At 41.4% G+C, this 21,719-nt stretch overlaps 1 protein-coding gene across 1 annotated transcript; it reads right to left on the reverse strand.

Moving 5' to 3' along the window:
- Positions 1 to 1,857: 1,857 nt before the first annotated feature.
- Positions 1,858 to 17,395, reverse strand: Ifit5 (interferon induced protein with tetratricopeptide repeats 5). The gene is made up of 2 exons (XM_003473553.5): positions 17,237 to 17,395; positions 1,858 to 7,300 (listed from the first exon to the last, which is right to left on the reverse strand). Exons 1-2 carry the CDS (start codon positions 17,239 to 17,241, stop codon positions 5,857 to 5,859), a joined length of 1,449 nt encoding a protein of 482 aa, XP_003473601.3. The 5' UTR covers positions 17,242 to 17,395; the 3' UTR covers positions 1,858 to 5,856.
- Between the last annotated feature and the right edge of the window lie 4,324 nt (positions 17,396 to 21,719).

Raw genomic sequence — 21,719 nt, forward strand, 5'->3', positions numbered from 1 at the left:
TTTTTTCTTTATAGCTTACCACAAAAATTCCTTATAATCTTCAGGTCTAAAAATAGTTAACATGCTCACAATTTAAATTTCAAAAAACAAAAGGGAAAGTTCATCTCATAATAATTTTATTTGGCAGTATATGACATTTAAAATCTTTAAATTCTAATGAAGATGTAACTACTGCAGCAGAAAGATAATATAATCAAATAAAAGCTTAAAAATATCCATTGGAAAGATCTTCATACTGGACAATAAAAGCACCAGTCCAGTGCTAATGTGGGGTTGAGGGTGAATTTTTTTTTCCCCCAGAGAATGTGAAATGGCCTATGGGGTGCCAGAACACTGTTTGGTTGTATCATGGATCCAAGCACCTCTCAAGAAGCTGACAGTCAATCTATGACAGTGATGCCTCAGAAACTACACAACTGACAGGAAAGGATGAAACTAAAATCAACCTTAATTGACCCAGGATGTCCAGGAGATACAACCAATGAAAGGGTTTTGGCCCAGGCCAGCCAGTAAAGCCAAGGAGCTCTATCTCCCCCACCCCTAGGAATCTACTTCTGGCACCAAACAAAGACCAATGGGCTCCCTGTGCATCCCTAATGCCCCCCTTAGGTTCCACCCCAGGCCCAGGCTACTTATGTGCCTCACTCCGCGTGTTTCATGGAGAGATCGCCGGCCCCGGGGTGGAGATGCCACGCCCCGGGGTGTCGGGGGTGTCTCTCCCCGCATTCTCAAAATAAAGGTCATTTATATTTCATACTTCTTATCTTTTCAGCCGCCGCTGGTCCCCCATAGTTCTATCAACCAAAAACAAAATCAATGGTCTAAAGACGTGATGAATATATAAAAATAACCAAATGGAATTTTTAATGAAAGAGACATACAAGTTATTAGTATTCTTAAGATAAAATGCAGAAGTATATGTTAATTATATATAAGATTTGTCTTTATTAAATCCTTTTATACAACATTCTTGCTAATTGGCCTATAACAAATCTGATTAGTCAACTTATAGTATAAATTCTAAATTTGTAAAAAAATAGTGTAATCCAATTTGGCTAAAAACACATTTGAATGCTCTCTGATCTGTAAAATATTTGTCAGTCTGTACATCTGTTGTCTGTTTGTCCAGTCTGCTTGTAAGCAGTACTTGGGAGTCAAATGAACTAGTGCATGGACCTGAATGCACAAGAGAACCCAATCGCCATGGAGTACCTGAGAAATGCCCTGAGGGCATTGGGTGCTGGGGGTGAACAGGTGTTCCAATGCTGAGAACACGGGGTTTAAGGGGGCATGATACAAATATATAAATAGCCCTGAGGAACTTAGAGAGTCTCACAGACCCCAACAAACCATGTGCTTGATTCTGTGTTTGTCTGAATCAGTACAGATCGTCTATGAAATCGTCCATCCATGTTTGTCTGTAAACCTCAGTTGGCATTGCAGTATACCTTTTGAAGTTATACTTTTCTACAGGAGGTTCAAAGCCAAATTAAGATGAGACCTGTGAACAACTGTACCTTTTACTTTGAGCTCAATAGTTTTTCTTTTTTCCTTTTTATTTTGCATTTTTGGATTATTTGACCAAAGGTTTTGATGCATTATTTACAAAGCATACTTTCACTTGGATTGCCAGCTGGTCCAAATGACACAAAGACTGGATATATAAATGCAATACATATTTTTCTTTATTATTAACTCAATAATCTCTCATTGTTTAAAAATTAATGGGCTAAATGTTATGATTGTTTTTTTTTCATAAATCATCAAAAAAGATTATTAAGATGCATAAACAAAGTCTCTTGGGGTTGAGATTGTTGGACAGGACTCTGAATGATAAATAAGAAATCAACTGCCTGGTAACATTTGTAGCCAGTTCTCGTTTATTGATTGGAGGCCCCAGTGATCTTCATAGTCTTATGGAAATACCTTGACAAAGTTAGACAAAATATATTATTGTAATATGTTCACATTGGTCATCAAAAAATAAAACAGTAAGTTTATTGATTTTAAAATGTCTGTGCAAAGGTTTCATATGGCTATGACAGATTGTTATTAACCTTGTGGTATATTAATGTATTCATGCAGAGATTTGTGGTCAAACCAAAAATTCAGATAGTTACAAAAGTGTCATAACTGTCAAGCGGTAATGTTGTATATGGTTTGCTTTCTAATTTTCTATGTAAAATATGTAACTATTAATATTCTATAGGTATCTAAATGTTAAAATATCCATGGATAATAGAAAATAAGTTTCATTTAATATTCTAATGTGTTTCATATTTAGCTAAGATAGCAATGTTAAACTTACTGCCTCTAATACACTGTATTGTTATCAATATTTTCTTCTGGATGTTCAACAGCTGAAGTTAGAGACCAAAAATTAGAGAGACAGATAGGCTAAGAGGATACTCAATATTTTGGTCCCAGCCCTTCAAGGCCAATGAGGACCCAAGACATAAAAGAACCTCTGCTTGGATCATCCATAGATACTCAGTGAATCCCTGGCATTTTTTTTTTTTTTTTTTTTTGTCTTTCTCATTTTTATCGGTACCAGGGATCGAACTCATGACCGCCTGCTTGCAAGGCAGGTGCTTATGCCGCTGAGCTAAACCCCCAGCCCTGAATCCCTGGCATTTTGATCAAGATTATCAGACCACGGAGGAAAGTGATCTTTGATGAATGGTGTGCTTAAGGAGAGCCACTAGGAGAAAAAATTTCCCAAGTTTTTATGCAAAGCAACTTGGTCAAGCAATGGCCTTGACCCATCCTGATGGTTAACACTGAGTGTAGAGCCAAGAGATGCTATGTATGATTCCAAGGCAATTCCTGAGGAGACCTGACTGACCTTAGTAGATGGCAAGAAACTGATTGTATTTAATACAGGTCTCATCTTAACTTGGCCTTGAACTTTCTGTGGCATATAACTTCAAAAGGTCTAACTTCAAAATGTCTAATACAATGCCATAATAAAATGTTAGCTTTAAAAGAAGATTAAATCACTAACACCTCTGACAATTGCTGGCTACACTGGTAACTGATTATTATGATAGATTGAAGGGCTGAATAGGATTTAAATTATGAGAGTTCTCCTAACACAGGCTCTTGCATGATTGGGGCAATGGCCGAGGATATCGGGTTGCAACTCCAATAACTAAATAAAGACTGTAGCCACAGGCATTTCACTCCTGTAGTGAAATGCAACATGGAGATCTCCTAGGATAGTTCTTGTTAACATACTTTATTACTTGCACAGTCCTTGAACCACTCTCAAGGTCTGTTCAGTTTCCAGTGTTATTTGAAAAAAATGATAAATACAGGCTATTTAGAGACATCCCCTGTGTTAGCCCCCAGAGTCTCCAAACTCTGCAGAGGGTTTTGATCCTCCTGGAGCCCTAAAATCACAATCTTATCTCATTTATTTTAAGCCTTCACTGTACACTTGTTTGGGAGATTGGGGATATAGGCCAGGTCCTATATCCTAGTATCCTAATATGCATAGAAAAAATATGTGGAAGGATACATATCAAAGAGATCACCTTAGGGGTATAATACTGGGGTAAGGAGGAGTGAGTGGATGAGTATACAGAAGTTTTACAATGAGAATTCATTATTTTTATTTTAAAAACCAAATCATATTTGAATTTTTTGGGCGGTACAAGGGATTTAACTCAGGGCCTTTGCACTGAGCTACATCCCCAGTCTACTTCTTATTTTTTGTTTTGATACAGGACCTTGCTGGTCACCAAGTTTCCCAGGCTAGGTCTGAGCTTCCCATCTTCTTGCCTCAGCTTCTTAGGATGCAGGATAACATGCCTGCAACACCATGCCTTGCAAAGTTTTCAGACAAAAATAATAAGTAAAATACACAGTAATTTTAAGAACTAAAATGCAAAAGTGAAGAATAAAGTCCACATGGCACACTTCTCCATTAGCACAGTGGTAGTATATAATTGTGTGGTCTGTTGTCAAAGTTACCACATCAGAGAAGCCATACCTCAGCCTCCTGAATTAAAAAGTTCCTTGGTATAAGAGCCCTCAAAAATGGTCCCTCAAGGCAGATACTAAAACTAAAATAAAAGTAAAGCTTAACTATTCCTGGAGGATGTACAGGAAAAAATGACAATCTGACTGAAAACTTTATAGACAAAAGAAAAAACTTCACAGAAGTCACTTTGGAAAACTAAAGCAGTTTGTCAAAGGTCAGGAACTAGAGGTAAGAGAACTCCCGAAGTGACACTGAGCAGAATTTCAAGTTAACTAATTGGCTTTCTATGTTTATCTGTAAGTCTGACCGAGGCCAAGGCCCCTTGCCTGGCAACGGGAGCTGACTCATAGTAAGTGAACCTCTATGAATCACTGGTCCTGGCTGAGGCCTGTAGTGGCCTGTGAGACCAGAGATGCCTCAAAGGGCAAGATGAGGCCACAGCTGAGGACACCTTGGCTCCAGCACTAATTAAGTACATAAACAGTGCAGCTGAAGCGATTCAGTCCTACAGTTTCCTACCATAAATGTCATTCTGGAGATAAGATGTTTCTCCTAAATTGGCATAATTTACCACTTGGAGAAGACTTTCAAGTGACTCCCTAGGTCCTTCTTATTGGCTACACTTTCCTCATTTCCCCGCTCTTTATTTGGACCTAATAATAAAAATGGGTTGTCTGGAGAAGTCTTTGTCTTAGCCCTCAGTGTCTCAAATTCAGCTAAAGGGTATTGATCCTTCTGGAGCCCTAAAATCATACCACTTGTCTCATTTTATTTAAGTCTTTACCACACACTTGTTTGGGAGATTGGGGATCGAGGTCAGGACCCAATACTGAACCAATGCTAATATACAAAAATCTTGGTAATCTAGTGATATAATTTAGGAACGTCGATTTTACTCTGTTTATGAATTCTGTCGACTTTTTTTTATTTTAAAGAGGATAAAACAAAACATAATGGAACAGAATAAAGCAGATCAGAAGAAAGCAATGCAAGTGACACAGGATTTCAAAGCAAGACAACAGGAGATCAACAGTGGCTATCATAATGTCTCTTCTTTTCTTCAAAATATTTGTCCATATCTTCACACACAAATTCCATCAACTTCTTAATCTTTTTATCTCAATGATTGTAATTTTAAAAATACTGCAATTTTAATTGAAAGGAGTACAATTTAATCTAGAGCCAGCATTGGTTTTTCTAGTAAAAAAACACAGTAAAGCAAGGTTAATGCCTATTATTCTTTTTTTCATAATTTTGAACTACTTCATGAAGATTTTGGAAGACTTCTCATGGATTGCCTAAGTTTTGTATCATTTAGAATTTGAGAAAAATCTTTTTTTCTCCTGTCCTAATTTGACTCCAGAAATGGCTTTTTACTATTAATTTGTGTAACAAAGAGGATTCTTTAGGTGAATTATCAAGTTGACAGTTAAATATACTTGTCAAAGTCAAAACAGCTATAACTGAAATATTCGAATCTTCTGCAAACTACATAGTTAAGAGCTTAAATCATTTTATGGAGGATTATATTCACTTTATAGATAATATGTAAAATCTGAAAAAAATTAATAAGAAAAATATTGTAAATAGCCAAGATAAAAGGTATAATGGTATAAACTCATGCTGATCATACCATTTTCAAAATTACAACAGCTAGATTGCTGTTTCTCAATGGATTATATTTTAACTAAAGAGAAGAGAGCAAACAGCAAAATATTTGTCACAATGTATAAAAATATTCAGCTTGATACCTGATAAACAATAACTATTGAGAAATATTGGGTTTGTAATGAACCATGGATTAAAACAACAAAAATATGAGGACCTAAAATGAAGGGAAAAACTGAGAACTAATTTCCTAGAGTATATATTTAGATAGAAAGTTGAAGCTCACGGAGAGCAGTAAGGAACTCTTCATTTTCAGGCTCTATCTCTTGGGCTCTCTCATAGTACTCAATAGCTTGCCTCTTTTTTCCCTCCAGCTTACAAATAAATCCCAGAGCACTTAAACTCTGCACATCAAAAGCATTAAGAGAGAGTCTCTTGGTAGCCAATTTTTCCAGAATACCTATCAGTTTGGTATGTAAGGATGACTTATCTGTGAACTTTAAAGCTTCTACATAATGGTGGATGGCAGTACTCTCTGATTTACAGTGAAATTCCTGAAAGCGGCCATACTGGTAATGGACCTCATGTTTGTGAATATCAATTATGTTCTCCAGATGAAGGGCTTTCTGGAAAATGTCTTCAGCATTGTGATTCTGGTTTCCCTCCACATACATTTGGGCGAGGCCCAGGTAAGCAAATGTAAACATAGAGTCTTTTTCCACAGCTGCTTTGAAATGAGATATAGCAGATGCAATCAACTGATTGATCTTCTCTTTATCTTGTCCTTCAGGTCTTTTGCGTATCATCTTCTTGATTCGAATCATTTGTGCCTTGTAGCAAAGTCCCATTTGGTGATGCAGGAAAGCACAATTTGGTGTCATCTGCAAGGCTTTCTCTAGAAGTTTAAAAGCTTTGCCATAGCAATGTTTTCTCCTATAGAATTTGGCTGCATCACGGAGGACATGAGGGTGGCATGGCATCTGGTCTAGGATTTCTTCAATATACTTTTCTCCTTCATCTCCTGCATTTACATCTTGAAGCTTGAGTGCCAGCAAAGCCTTAACGTAGGTATCATTCGGGTTCAAGGTAACAGCCTTCCTCAGAGGTCTCAGGGAAAAGCTCTTACTAGGTCCTTCTTTGTCAATATCATCCAGCCGATACACTGTGATGGCATAGCCGATGTTAAATTCCGGGTTGTCAGGTTCCACTTCCAGAGCTTTCTTAAAAGCTGCTTTAGCCTTGTGGTAATACTTTCCTCCAAATTTCAAGAATGCCCATCCTTTCTCACAGTCAATCTCAGGAAGCTCCAACTTGTACTTAGAAGAAGTGGACCATTTCTCACAGGCAAGCCTTACCTTGTCCACAAACTTCCGAGCTTTTTCAAGCTCGCCCATGTGATAAAACATCCAGGCATAGTTTCCCCACGTGACCAGACTTCGAACTTCCCTCTTGTCTGAGTGCTCCCTCTGGATTACTTCTTCTGCTTGTTCCAAGCACTTTAGAGCATCTTCATGTTGACCTTTCAGGTATTTCACATAGGCCAACAAATTACTAAAAGTAAGTCTGGATTCTGTGGTAAGAAATTCAAGCTGTAGTATAATTGAATCTTCTACATTAAGCAGATCGATGTCTTCCTTAAGTAAATTCCATGTAAAGTGGCACTCTAACTCTAACAAAACGGCCTTCAAGGAGTCCTTAGGAATTTCACTGTAAAAGATAAAATTGCTTTGTTAACTTTTGAAGAAATTAAAAAATTTTTCAAAACTTAAATACTGTGCTTTACATATCAATCAATAAGATCTCTTATTTGATTTTGAAGTACTAGGCTCCCATGGCTTTATGCTAGAGATTTTTTATGTAAGTTATAATCTCAGAAATAATTCATTTAAATTTTTATTATTTATAGCAAAACCAGTTCTAGAAAGATAAGAGGACTCTCCATGTAACAGGTTGCCTATTTCCTTTAGGCAGTCATTAACTCTTGAAAATTAGGAATAATATGTAAACATATATTCCACAATTAATGCAAAAATTCTATTTTTATAGTTTGAGTAGTGAAGGAAAAGAGTGAAAAAGAAAAAAAAATGAAAAAATGCACCAGAGGGTATAGAGAAGTCAAAAAAATGTATTGTTTTTGCAGAAAAAGAAAGAAAGAGCACCTCCCCTCCCTGGTAATCAGTGGGTGGCAGTGTGGCAGACTGCGGCCCTTCCAGGGGGAGAACCAGCAGTGTCTCCTGAGATCCGCGCCATGTTGGAACTTAGAACTCTGGGAAGGCAAGCCAGCACCTCCCCTCCCTGGTAAGCGGAGGCAGGGTGGCAGACTGCGGCCCTTCCAGGGGGAGAACCAGCAGTGTCTCCTGAGATCCACACCATGTTGGAACTTAGGACGCTGTGAAACCAAACAACCAGCCTGCCTCCCTGCTAAGCAATAGTGAACCTACTGATGCACAGCCTAGAGTCAAATATCCCACTTACCGCCCATTAGCAAATGGGAACCAGAAATCTGATGGTCTCCTGGGAGGTTGACCATAGCAAATAAGGGGGACTTCCCTTCAACCATCTCTTTGAAGGCAAATATGTTTATTACTGTTTTGCTCTTTTCTGATTAATGGTACTGCTCTATTCAATATTCTGTTTTGATAAGTTCTATAGTGTTCTATATTTCATCTCAAGTTGATATACGTGATTGAAAGAACAACTATTATAAAGATAACAAAATATACTGTGATACCTATTACTGTTATCCCAGTAACCTGCTGTGAAGTTCTGTACCAATTTCACTATACGATGTTAGTTGGCTTCATTCTGTCTTGTTCTGTTGTATACTTTCAAAATAAAATTAAAAAAAAAAAGAAAAGAAAAGAAAAAAGGAAGAAAGGCAGCAAACACATTCCACAGAGACAAAAAGCACAGAAACAGACAGTAATCCATATTCCAAGCAGAGGAAAGAATTTGTTTGAGATAGGTAAGAGCAACAAAGATTGAAGTAATGATAGGGAAAGAAAAAGGAAGCTTTAGGGGTTTTTATGAGTTTTTTGTCCTTTGAGACCATGGGTAACAATAAAGGCTAATTATCAACTCATCCTTGTCTTCCAGAAATATTTGTTGAATGCTCTTTGTAAAAGACACAGTGTCATCTCTGCAGAGCTCACTAGAGATACGGTTTCTGAACCCAGGGTGATGAGAGGGAAGACAGGAATAGAAATAGGTTTTCATTACTGAGGGCCTTTGTGTACAAGATCTGAATAACCAGAGCAACACAACTCTGAATAAGATACAGTTGTCTATACAAATTTATAAGGAAAGAATTCCATGAATCTTATATTATTTTAAGGAAGCAGTCAATTACAACTCAGTGCTTTCAAAGTGTCCCATGGAAGTGAGTTAAGAAGTGCGTATACTCCAGGCCTGTGGACATCCACGGCTTGTACTTGTCAGCTGTAGGCAGCAAAAAACCAGGATCCCATCTTGTGGTTTTCTTCATCGGATCTACCTGTCGTGCCACTCTCAGTTCATCCAGTTTGAGAGGAAGCAACACGACTCTCACCCCAGTTCTGTGGGAAGCCAGATATAACCTATTCAGATAGTCTAAATAAAATCTAACTTGGCCCAAACGGGACTTTGGTGGAACTCAGTCTAAAAAAAATTAAGCTGGTAAATATCAGCTTACAGTTGTTGATAGCAGTCCTTCCAAATCTTTGGGGAAAGGCTGCCTGAGAAACAGTCTAACGTGGAGTACAGACCACCCTTTCAAGAAACGTAACTATGACAGGAGTAGAGAAATATAACTATCGCTGGAGGAAGAGCTGTTTTCCTAGTGTAAAGCACTATCTTCTCCTTGACCTGGGGCAAAAAGATGGTCTCTGATTCCATTCGTGGCTCTGTATAATCTGACCTCCAAATATTACCAGTAAACTTCTGAAAAAGTAACCAGACTATGAAACTCTTCTGCTTAAATAAACTCTGTGCCTAATCTGCCAATGGCTTTCTGACACTCTTCACTATGAATCCAGGCCTTGTTATGTGCCACAGCTCCCTAGAAGAGCTGGCCTTGTCTGTGTGTCCAATGTGACCTTCTGTTCTCCCACTCATTCACTACAAGTTAGGCACACTGACCTTTCTCCTGGCTCCAGCACATAGAGTCATGGGGATTTTTCATCTATTCTTACTCTCTCTGATACGTTCGGCTAACAATTGTTGTGACCAGGTCTCCTGTAACTCAGCTCAAATATTCCTAATAGGCTGCCAATGACAGAACTACCTAAAATAGCCATCTCCAGTATGGTTCTCTCTCTTACTTCATTATACTGTGCTTTTTTATTTTCCTGATAGTTCTTATGACTTTCTGGATTATATTACTTAAACTTCTGCTGTCTGTATACTCCATTAAAATACAAACACCATGAAAACAATAACCTAGTTCTGATTTTATTTTTTCATCTCTGTGTTTGCCAGGCACACACAGAAGCTCTATAAGTATTAGTTGAATAAATCCAGTGTATGCTGTCAGCTACCAATATGTCCAGCCCAGACAAAGAATAAAAAGCACATGAACTGGCAAGTGCAACATCCTGAGTTCAATTCCCAGTACCAAAAAAAGTACATCAATTCTATATGAGAGAATTTCTGCCAGTCTCACCATACCAGATGATGGTATTGGAGATGACCTGGGTGGATCCCCTTGAATGCAGGCCAACTGCTTCAGCAGTAGGTGAAACCAAACCCTGTCTCCATGTGTTAATATGAACAGAGCTGGCTATGCTCTTTCTTTCTGCCTTTAACTGGCTCTAAGCAATGCAAATAAGCCTAGCTAAGGAACTGATATGTAATCCTTGAGGGTACCCAGCTTCCTGTTTCCTGGTATTGTTCCCTATAAACAGTTAAGCACAGCAGGATGACAGAGGAACAAAGCACCAAAAACGTCAACTGGGTTGAACTACAAGATAAAAGACTAAGACTTCCCAGGGCACAAAAGTTTGCATACCAGAAACTGAAGCCATAGCTTCCTAAATCATGCAAATGCAACCTCAATCAAGTTATGCGGATTGGTCTTTCTGCATACTCTTCTCCCTGCATTTTGCAGAAGTGCCTGCTCGCCACCTGGCCAGCTCAGCTCACACTGCTCATGTAATTCCAGCCAATCTCATGGTCACTTATCCTTGAGCCACTTTCTTCTTCACAAGATAATAAATTCTGGGTGAGGCTTTGGATCAGGGTCTTTGTTCTGTGTATTGCACTCAGAACCATTGGCTGCCTGTAACTTTGAATGCATCTCAGTGTCTTTATTTTTGCCATGCGTTGCACTGGGGGTAGTAGATTAACTCACTGGGTTTCCAATAACGTTTCAACAGGATTACAAATATAAAATTTCTCAAGCCATAAAGAGGACAAGAAAACAGATTACAATATTTGACACTCAACCTGACCAGAACTGGATCATGTTACTTACCTTTTGTTTTCTATATCCTCCATTAAATCTAAGCCCCATGGAAATAGTGACCCTGTTCTGATTTTATTTTTTCATCTCTCTGTATGCGAGATACATACAGAAGCTCCATAAGTAAATATTAGTTGAATGAATAAAAATTATATATACGGTCAGCTACTGATATGCCCAACTCAGGGGCATAGGCCTCACATAAAAAGCACATGAACTGGCAAGTACCATGTCTTGAGTTCAATTTGCAGTACTAAAAAAAAAAGTACATAAATTCCACATGAGGAATTTCTGCCAGTCCCACCCTACCAGATGATGACTCCGAAATTTTCTCCCAGGTCAGTAGTCCCTATCCAGCTTGTTTTATATACTGACTTGCACTCTGGCTCTGTGTGTGGATTCTGAAAAATAATAAAAATAATTTCAGATAATTTCACATCCTTTTCATATTTATCCTTTCATTGTATCAATACCAGAGAATGATTTAAAGAGTGCTTCAAATGAAATGCCATAAAACAAAAGTAACTACTTTGAACAATATGACAGTGAATTAAAGTTAAAACACCTTCATGGAGAAAGCTGACTGTGAGTTGATACATGTTTAACTCTCTCCCTCCTCCTTCTTTTTCTAGATTATAATGCTGCATGAAGTTTGGGTAAAATGTTTTCCTGTTCATCTTATAACTTTTATTATTTGTAAAGTCCTGTCAACTCTTGATTAAACAAATGAATTAAACATGTCAGTGTATATGAAGCTAGAATTTTATTTGCTACAAATGTGCTCAGCAAGCAGTTTTCTACTCACAGCAGTCACATTCCTTCCCCACCTCACACAGTGTTTTGTTTCACTGTTTTCTGAAAATAACTAATGAGAAATGGTTCAAAAACTACATCATTACCGTGAACTACATAACACATGCCTCTAAAAGCAGCAAACAGACTAAATACTAATGCAAAGCAAATAAAAAGTGCAAGTGGTGGAGTTTTCAACACCTAGTGATCACTTCCCGAAGCTTTCTCCAAGTGAGGAGCCAGGCTCAGGGACTGCCCCTAGTACTGCTCGGCTTCCTTTGTTTTCTCTTTCAGTCTGTGGACAAACTCCAGGAAGCTCAGGCCTTCCATGTCAGATGCATTTCTCTGAAGTTTCCTTAAAGCCAATTTCTCCAAAGAATTAATACTTTTATCTCTTATGAATGATGGCTCTTCTGTTCGTGTTAATTTTAAATAATGCCTCCTTGTACCAGTGTCTGATTTCTTTTGATATTCCTGAAATTTGCCATAGTAGAAATGTCCCTTTTATGGAATGTTTTTGTACCGATCCCTGATACCAAAAAATGGTATATAAATGGAGAATGTCCTAAAAAGGTTGGTTCAACATACCATCAACCAGAAGGAAGGAAAAAATTATGCTTGTTGGGATTTATGCAGAGGAGTGACTGACAGAATTTAACATTCTTTTCTAAAAATACTCAATGGATGACTAATGGAAAGCAACCTCCTCAAAGCAATGAAAACCACATAAGGAAAGCCTCCACTGGAATCATCCTCAATAGTAGGAGACTATTCCACAGAAGCTGTTAAAGTTAACAAGCAAATTCAAAGGATCCAAAATTAAGACTCAGTTGTTGTTCTATACATGTATAATAAATGATATGAAAGGAAGATTACGGAAGTACTCCCCTATGAGAAGATAATGAAACATCTAGGAATAAACTTAACCAAGTAGGCAAAGGCACGGATACTGAAAACTAGAGATTTTGCTGGGAGAAAGAAGACTCCTATTAACAGAAAAACATCTCTTGTTCATAGATTGGGAACTTAATATTATGAAAATATCAGTGCTACCTAAAATGGATCACAGATACAATGTGATCCCTAGACAAATCTCAACAACTTGTTTTTGCAGAAATGGAAATTTTCATCCTGAAATTTATATGGAATTTTAAAGAATCTCAAATTGCCAACCCAATACTGAGTATGAAGAATAAAATTGGACTTCTCACATTTCCTGGTTTAACAAAACTACAGTAATCAAAACAGTATAGTACTTGCATAAAGACCATGTTATGTGAAAGTGACAGAGACATATAGGTCAATGAAAGATAATGGCAATGTGGACCAATGGAAGTGCTTCTCAAAGTAAACCCTACAACATATTCCTATATTAATCCATTTGGGCTATTAGCACAACATAGTACATGCTGGCTGACCTAAAGAACAGAAGCTTATTTCCTCACAGCTCTGGAACCTAGAAGTTCCAGTTAAATGTCCAGGCCAATATGGTTTCTAGTAATTGCTTCCTCAATTGCAGATGGCCACCTGTCTCTAATATCCTCACATGGTCTTTCTTCCCAGGCTCTTCAACATGGATGACACTGGTGCCTCTTCATTTTCTGCAAGGAGATCAGTCCTACACAAGTCAAATCCCATTCCTTCATCTGCACTAAACCTTTATTCCTTTTACACTGTCTACAGATAATGTCATATTCGGAATTGGAGTTTTAAACTATGACTATGTGAGGTGACCTAATTCAGTGCACAACTACACTGAAGTGATTTTTGCCATTTCAACAAGTGATACGAGATAATGGAAAACTGGGGCTGGGGATTTAGCTATGTAGCACAAGTGCCTACTCAGCAAGCGCGAGGTCATGAGTTCAATCTCCAGTACAAAAAATAATTAGGGAAACCAGACATACAAGAATGAAGGTGGCACCTTAGCTTGTACTGTATACAACGATCAACTCAAAATGGACCAGAAATTGAAATGGAAGGCCTAAAGCTACAGGAGTTATAGAAGAAGGGATAAGGAAAAATGTAACATCATATTTGATGTATTCTTGGTTATGATGCCAAATTAATAGGCAACAATTTTACAAAGAAATAAGTTGTACTTTATCAAAATGAATAGTTTTTGTGCCTCCTAGGATACTAAAAACAGTGATAAGGCAACTCTCAGGATTAAATAAAATATTTAGTCATACATTGATATGGGATGTATATATAGAATGCATAAAAAGTCCTACAACTCATCAACAAAACTGTCAAACAATGCAATTAAAAGATTACAAAGAACTTGAGTGAATAATTTCCAAACAACCATCACAGGACCTGCACACCTATAAAAGTATGCTCAACATCAATTAGTGTTAGACAAAGGCAAACCACAGCCACAGTGCAGGTAGATGAGGTGGTGCATGCATATAATCCCATTGGCTTGTGGGGCCAAGACAGAAAGATTGAAAGTTGGAGGCCAGCCCATGTGAGCCAGTCTCGAACTAAACTAAATGGGCTGGATAAGTATCCCAGTGGTAGAATTTGAGAAATTATGGGTTCAAACCCTACTATGGTAAAAAATGAAGCGGAACCAAAAAAATCAATCCACCACCCACCACATACGAAAAACTAATCAAAACCACAACACAGTGACAGGGAACCAAGGTATCATTTTCACCCACAGAGTTGATAATAATAATGAAAAAATAGAAAATAAACCAGATACAGTAGTACAAAGGTGTGTTCCTTGCACTGTAGGAGACTGAGGGAGGACGATCACAAGTTCAAGTTCCGTACGAGCAATTTAGCAAACTATGTCTCAAAAACAAGTAAATAAACAAACAACATAAAAAGGGTTGGGGATATAGCTCAGTGGTAGAGTGCTACAACTGGATTCAATTCCCAGAACGGCACACAAACAAACAAAAAGAGGAAAAGAGTAAGAGACTCTTGTCAAGGGTGTTGAAGAAGCAGAACTCAAACACAGTGCTGGTAGGAGTGCACAATGGTAGAGCTGCGGAAGAAGGGAGTTTGGTGTTCTCTCAACAAATCAAAAGCAGAGTTACTGCATGAGACACACCTAAGCACGTGATCCTGGGTCTACGCCACATTGGCACAGATGCTCAAACTAATGTAAAACAGGTGCTCACGCAAATGCTGGTACACGGGTGTTCGCTGGTGCACTGTGGCCATCACACATGTTGAGCATTAATGAATGGACAAGTAAAGCAGAGCATAGTCACCAAGTGGAACATTGTTCAGCCATGAAAAATGAGGTGCTGATACATGTTGCAACATAGATAAATCTTAAAATCATCATGCTGAATGAAAGAAGCCAGCACAAAAGGACCCTTCGCAACTCCTTTTTCTCATTTGCTCTTTCTTAAAGCAGCACTTTCATGAGACTTTAGTGCACTTAATCTCATACAAGATTACAGTGAGCCCTTCATGGGACAGTTCCTTAACCTGGTGATCAACTTCATGCTTAAGTGTCCCCTTCATCACCAGATTTCCCTCTTACAGACATCTGTTCATGTGGACAGACTTCTAGTGGCTCTCGTCTGCCTTGTCCAGTTATTTCACAGCCCAGTATCCACTATCTAGAGACTCAGCCAGGAAGGAAAGAAAGTGCAGGTGTGTCTGTTAGGTGGGATGTGGAGGTAGCCCTTCCAGCAACGCTAAAATCCCTACCGCCGTTGATTACTTACAGAACCCAGAGAGAAAAGTGCAAAGTACCTCGCAGAAGAATTTAAGGAGCATGGGTATTGAGAGTGGAAAGCAAGCAAGAAAGAGACACAGCTGGGGGCCAATCCCCCACCCTATCACATAGGTAGGTTTTCTGCAGAGTTCTAATTGGTGGACAATAGCAAGCTGGTTGGAGTTCCACTGAGTCATGGTATCATGGAGAGGTGGTCACTGTGATATGTGCCCTGTCTATGTATGAGTGGGGCCAGTGCGGTAAGTCCAGTCATGTGTGCATCTAGCTGACCCAAGGGAAGGCGGTCACAGGGTGTTGTTGGGGGTGCTGGGTCCATCACACTGAGGGACTGGGAAGAGATGAAGAACTAGAAGCTGTGTCTAGGGGTGGCACTTTCTTTTTGTAGGAGAGACAGCAGCTCAGACAAAAATGGTAGGAAAGGCAGTGAAGTGGGATTTCATTCCAGCCACAAACTGAATGCTTTCATTTATAGAAAATGACCACAATGGGCAAAATCAGAGTCACCCAGAGCAGATGGAGGTTGCTGATAGCAGAGTGGAGAGGTAAGTAGATTGGCACTTAAGAAGCACAGAAGTCAAGGGACCTTTAGAGCAGCTATATACTGTGTGGTTCAATTACTTCAGTTATCAGTGAGAACTTCTTACATGAAAGAAAGTACAGCACAGGCCTGCAACTGAGAATTTTCTAATTGGTCTTTTCTAATTTTTCCCAGTGAACATTTCCAATGCAATATCAACTAATTATTTTATCTGATGGTATTGGGAATTATATGACCTATATTCAGTAGAGATTACACACAAATGACCATGGTAAGCCTTTTAAGTAAGGACAATTCGAATGCTCCCAAACAGAGTTTTACAGCCAGGACGCATGGGAAAGAGAATGTTAAGGATTTGTAGGGGGCCAAAGGAAGAGGTAATCTGCTAGTTTTCAGCCCTGTCAGAACTTCATCAGAGTCCAGCAGTCAGAGAGTGAGATCAGTCAGATAAAGTTGTGTATGCCTATAGTCTCAGTACCCAGGAGGGTGAGGCAGGCAGGCAGATTGCAAGATCAGGCTCAGTCTGGGCAATTTAGCTACTTAGCAAGACACTTTCTTAAAATAGAACATTACAAAAGGACTGGGTTTGTGGCTTAAGGTGAAAATCCTGGCTTCAATCCAGGATATTACCAAATACACACAAACACACACAAAAACCTAAATAGCAGCAACAGCAGAAGCAACAACCATAACAACAACAACAGAAACTGTGAAAATAAACAACAGGAGGGCCATGAATTTCTCTGCATTTTGGAAAGGTCCAAATGCAGCTCAAATAGCCAGGGGGACCCTGCTTTTCCCACACAAAGCAGAGAGCAAAAGAGATGTGTCTTTCCACAAGAGATGTCCTTCCTTTGCTTAGAGGGGCAGAGTAAGCCTAGCAGAAAGGAGTCTCTGAAACTGGGGTTGTTTTTTTTTTTTCCATTCCTGTGATACTTTCCTCTTCTTTGAGCTGTAGCATAAAAGAAGAAAAATGAAAATGCTAAGAAATGAAATGCAGCACCTTATCTGAGCACTTGAATTATTTGCATTCGCACACATTCCTTCCATAAGCAAACACCCAAAAAGAAGAGGTCGGAAACTTAACATGACTAAGCAGAAACATGCAGGATACAATGTTAGACACTTTTTCCCACGCCTTAGAAGTGCTGGCAGAGGGGCAAGAAATCATACCTCATGGCTGCTGTGAATAAGGCCACAGTTCTGCAGCGTTTCAGCAGGAGGTCTGCAGAGGCTGGCTAGTCTATCTTGCGAATTTTCAGATAAAGGGAAACCCAAGGGCTTATATCAGCTACTAATGATGCAGACTGGGGGTGTGTCTTCGCAGTCAGAATCAAGAAACTGAAACTAGAAAATGAGTTAAGCAGATCAGTAGCTGCTTAGGAAAGTGAAACTTAAGCAGAGATGCCTTCTTTGCAGTCTTTGGAGAACTGCCTGAGGAGAGTCTGGAAAGTCTGGAAAATGTTTTGATGTGGGAATTCCTTTCTGCTTGAGTGGATGAAGCTCTGGAACTAGGAGATGTTACTTAGTGTACAGTGCCTTGAGCCTAGAGACAAGGACTGTGAAAATGGCTGTGAGAAAGCGAAAAAAATCACGCCTTCCTTTCTTCAGGTCCAGTTTCCTATCTAGAACCAGAGTATATTCAGGTTATAGGATAAAGTTCTATGAACTTTGGAATGATAGTTTTTAACCCAACTGCTTTTATTCTCTGAGAAGGTGCCTAACTATGCTATATTTTTCAATAAATAGTCAGTGGCAAAAGGCCTCTGGTAACCTTTTACTTATCCACAGGAACAGAGAAAGCTAGTGAAGCTAGCATGTAAGATGTGACAATTTGGATCTGTTCCCGAGTCCCTAAATTCTCAGGAGTTGAACGCTTAGTGCCCAGCTGGTGACGCTGTTAGTCAGCCTAAGATTCTTTTCATAGATTCAGATGGAAATCATAAATCAGCAAAGTGAAGCTCTGCTAGCGGTCCTGAAGTTACCAGATGATACCAGATAATTTTGGATGCCAACAGCTGACACAGCCAGCTACTGATCACTACCACTGCTGGCCACCACTGTTTGGTGCTGGTTTACGTTGGACCACAAAGTCAGCTCTGCCAGATACTGGTTTCTGCCATTGCCAGTTACAGTCTTCAGGTGCCAGCTTATGCTGAACACTGTAGGTCTGCTGTGCTGGGTGTTGGTCTCTGCTACTGCTGACCACTGCCATCCAGTGCTGGTCTCTATGGCTGATCTTCATTGGCTGCTGGTCTCTGGAGCTCTGCAGTGTTAATTCTTAGAATTTATCGTGCTTTAAAAAAAACACCCCAAAACCAAAAACCAATCACACTGTAAATACAACTAAGGATAAGATTTGCAGGGTTTTTGGAGCCCCTACAACCTGAGCAATACTTCACGAGCATGTTTATAGCACCACCAAACTGAGTTTTTAACAGGGCTTGTGCTGTAGCTCAGAGGTGTCAGTACACCAGAAGGAGCCCTCCTCATAGGCTAACCCTAAAGTACAGGGAGTGGTACTTACAGAGCAGCTGCAGGCCTGTGACTGTTGCATACTTCAGTATACCCTCAGCTGTCATGGTGGTGACCCAGTGAAGGCGCAGGGCTGAAACCAAGCAATCTTCTGGGAGGCTCGCTGTGGGGACTGGGTATGTGAACAGTGGAATCAGGTCCCTCCATTCCTGATCTTAGCCAGGCAAGGGTGTGTCGATGTCCGCTCCCGGCCGGCAGGAAGGACACACGACAAAGTCTGGTAGTGGACAACCTTTTTTTTTTATTTTCCTTCTCCGTACAGCCTGCCCTGGGTTCTCCCAGCTGAAGCCTCCTCTGGTCCGCTCCCCGCGGCTCCTTTTGTGCTTCAGTCTGCCCCAAAGCCTCTACCGGTCCGCTCTCCGCGGCTCCTTTTGGGCTTTTACTTCTGGGCTTCTACCTGGCTTCTTCTTCCGCCCAGGGGTGGCACCGGTATATATACGGGTATAGTGTCCAATCATGTTAAAGTAAGCAAGGCAAGCTGATTGGCTAACATCATCAGTTGCCAGGCAGACTATATTGTTGAGCGGGTTGTTTACGCGGTAAGCAGGAAACTAACATATTCGATGGGAGGGGTAATCTACCTCAGGCTTTGCTCTTTACCACAGGCCGCACGTCCGCCGCGCAAGGCGAGCTATCACAGACGCGGCTCCCAACATCTCCCCCTATTTTATTTTTTATGAATGTGCGCATCGTAGCCCTTCCTGGACTGGGTGCAGAGGCTTATGCCCTATGTGTAGGCCCACCGTAGGTCCTTGGCTTAGACCCTGGTTGGCCATGCCATGGTCTGCCAAGGCCCTGAGGCCCTCGTCCTTTTTCTAGGGCCAGGCACAAACTGGACGGAACCTGGATGCACACAAGCTTGCACTCATTTCCTCTCCGTAAAGAAATCCCCTCGGAGAGAAATTTAGACCTGGGCAGCATCTAACAGTCCAGCGGCTTACGTGCAGGATGGGGTAGGGCCTGGCTTAGGTCGAGTCGTGCTGGGGAGGCACGCTCTTACCCGTCATTGACTCACCTACCCTGCTGTGTATTGTCACCTTATGGAGGAGAATGAGGGATGCCCGCCATATCTAGACTCGGTCGTGGGCCAATTGAGCAAGCCATGCATATGCCTGAGGATCTTTTTGTCCATTTCGGGCTACCGCTATTTTTATTCATCTTATTGGTTGGTCTGTGATGGATCTCCAGTAGGGCAGGTCTGATCTTCAGTCGAGGGCTTTGTTGCCCGTGTCAGTCTCTCCGGTATCCACAGTGGTTCTCGTCCCGGTTCCTGTGGGAAAACACAAACCGCGCCTCGGTTCCAGCTGACCACTGGATCCGGGCCCATCCATTGTCATGCCATAGATAACCGCGCCTTTGGAGGCAGGCCTTGGCTTACTCCCCCTTTTTGTTTTTTATTTTTAATTTTTATCTTTTTTTTTTTTTTTTTTTTATTGGTACCAGGGATCGAACTGGCGATTGCCTGCTTACAAGGCAGGCGCTTATGCCGCTAAGCTAAATCCCCAGCTCCCATTTCCTCGACCGGCGTTTTTCTCAGCCTGCTCGGCAGAGAACTCTGTGTACCAGGCTCACCAATCCAGGTAACTACCCGAGGGCAGACACGCCTTTGCCAGCTGAATCCAGTCCGCGGGGGTGAGGGGCCCAGAAGACAGATTCTCCAGCATGGCAATGGTGTAAGGCGCAGTCGGCCCAAAGGTTGTAACTGCATTTTTAAGTTTTCTAATCTGCTTTATCTCAAAAGGCTCCCATATATTGCGTCCCTGGCCCATAGCTACTTGTACAGGAAATATCCCGTAGGGGCCACTATCTATCCCAGGTGGATGTACCTCATGAGACAAGCGTCCCCCCTGCCAAAGCCGCCTGTAAAAATACCGACCCGCCGGCGGCGGAGCATAAGACAGCGGCCGTGATTGGGCGGAAAATGGGGGCCCGTGCATCACTTTCTGTTCTGGCGAAAGGGGAGAGAGCTCCCAGGCGGCCGCCTCGTGGCGAGGAATCGCCTCCGGAAACGGCCCCCAAGGTGGGGCGGAAGGCTTCGCCTCCCTCTCGCGCCGGGGAGCGCTTAGGAGCTCTCTACTCCTCCGCAGATCAGGTTGAGCAGAGCGCAATTCGCGGGGCAACGCTGGAAAAGAACCCTGCGACTCCTTATTGAGCGACTTAGGCTCCTGACAGCCGGTCTCTTTGGCCTCCTTGCCATTTAACTTTTCCTCGTCCTCGGAGTCAGACGACTCCGAGGCTAGAGCCCCGTCCTCCTCCTTAGCATCCTTGTTCCCCTTGACGGACCCCTCTCGGGAGCTCCCTGACTGGGCCTGCTCAGATACCCTGCGTACTTTTGTAAGCTCTTGAGAGCTTTCTCCACAACCACCCTCGCTCTTAGTGTTGCTACCTAACATGTTTCCCATCTTTTAATATGTTACTCACCGCGTGAGGCCCAAGGAATCCGCCACTTACGCGTGAGCCTGAGGGGAGTCTAAAAGCCCTGTAGGTGCGCGCCACCCAGAGCCCAGGCTTATCCCCAACTCACCTGTCTCGCAGCTCTGTACTGGAGCGTTGTCCACTTCCACGTCTCGGGGATGATCAGTCCCCGTACGGGCTTCCAAATGTCGATGTCCGCTCCCGGCCGGCAGGAAGGACACACGACAAAGTCTGGTAGTGGACAACCTTTTTTTTTTATTTTCCTTCTCCGTACAGCCTGCCCTGGGTTCTCCCAGCTGAAGCCTCCTCTGGTCCGCTCCCCGCGGCTCCTTTTGTGCTTCAGTCTGCCCCAAAGCCTCTACCGGTCCGCTCTCCGCGGCTCCTTTTGGGCTTTTACTTCTGGGCTTCTACCTGGCTTCTTCTTCCGCCCAGGGGTGGCACCGGTATATATACGGGTATAGTGTCCAATCATGTTAAAGTAAGCAAGGCAAGCTGATTGGCTAACATCATCAGTTGCCAGGCAGACTATATTGTTGAGCGGGTTGTTTACGCGGTAAGCAGGAAACTAACATATTTGATGGGAGGGGTAATCTACCTCAGGCTTTGCTCTTTACCACAGGCTGCACGTCCGCCGCGCAAGGCGAGCTATCACAGACGCGGCTCCCAACAAGGGTGCATCCTTCCTTTTCCAAAAGGCAGTGGTTGC

The sequence above is a fragment of the Cavia porcellus genome, unplaced genomic scaffold, assembly GCF_034190915.1.
Source record: "Cavia porcellus strain 051 isolate PalLab524CR breed Dunkin Hartley unplaced genomic scaffold, mCavPor4.1 scaffold_28, whole genome shotgun sequence".
Taxonomy (NCBI): Eukaryota; Metazoa; Chordata; class Mammalia; order Rodentia; family Caviidae; genus Cavia; species Cavia porcellus.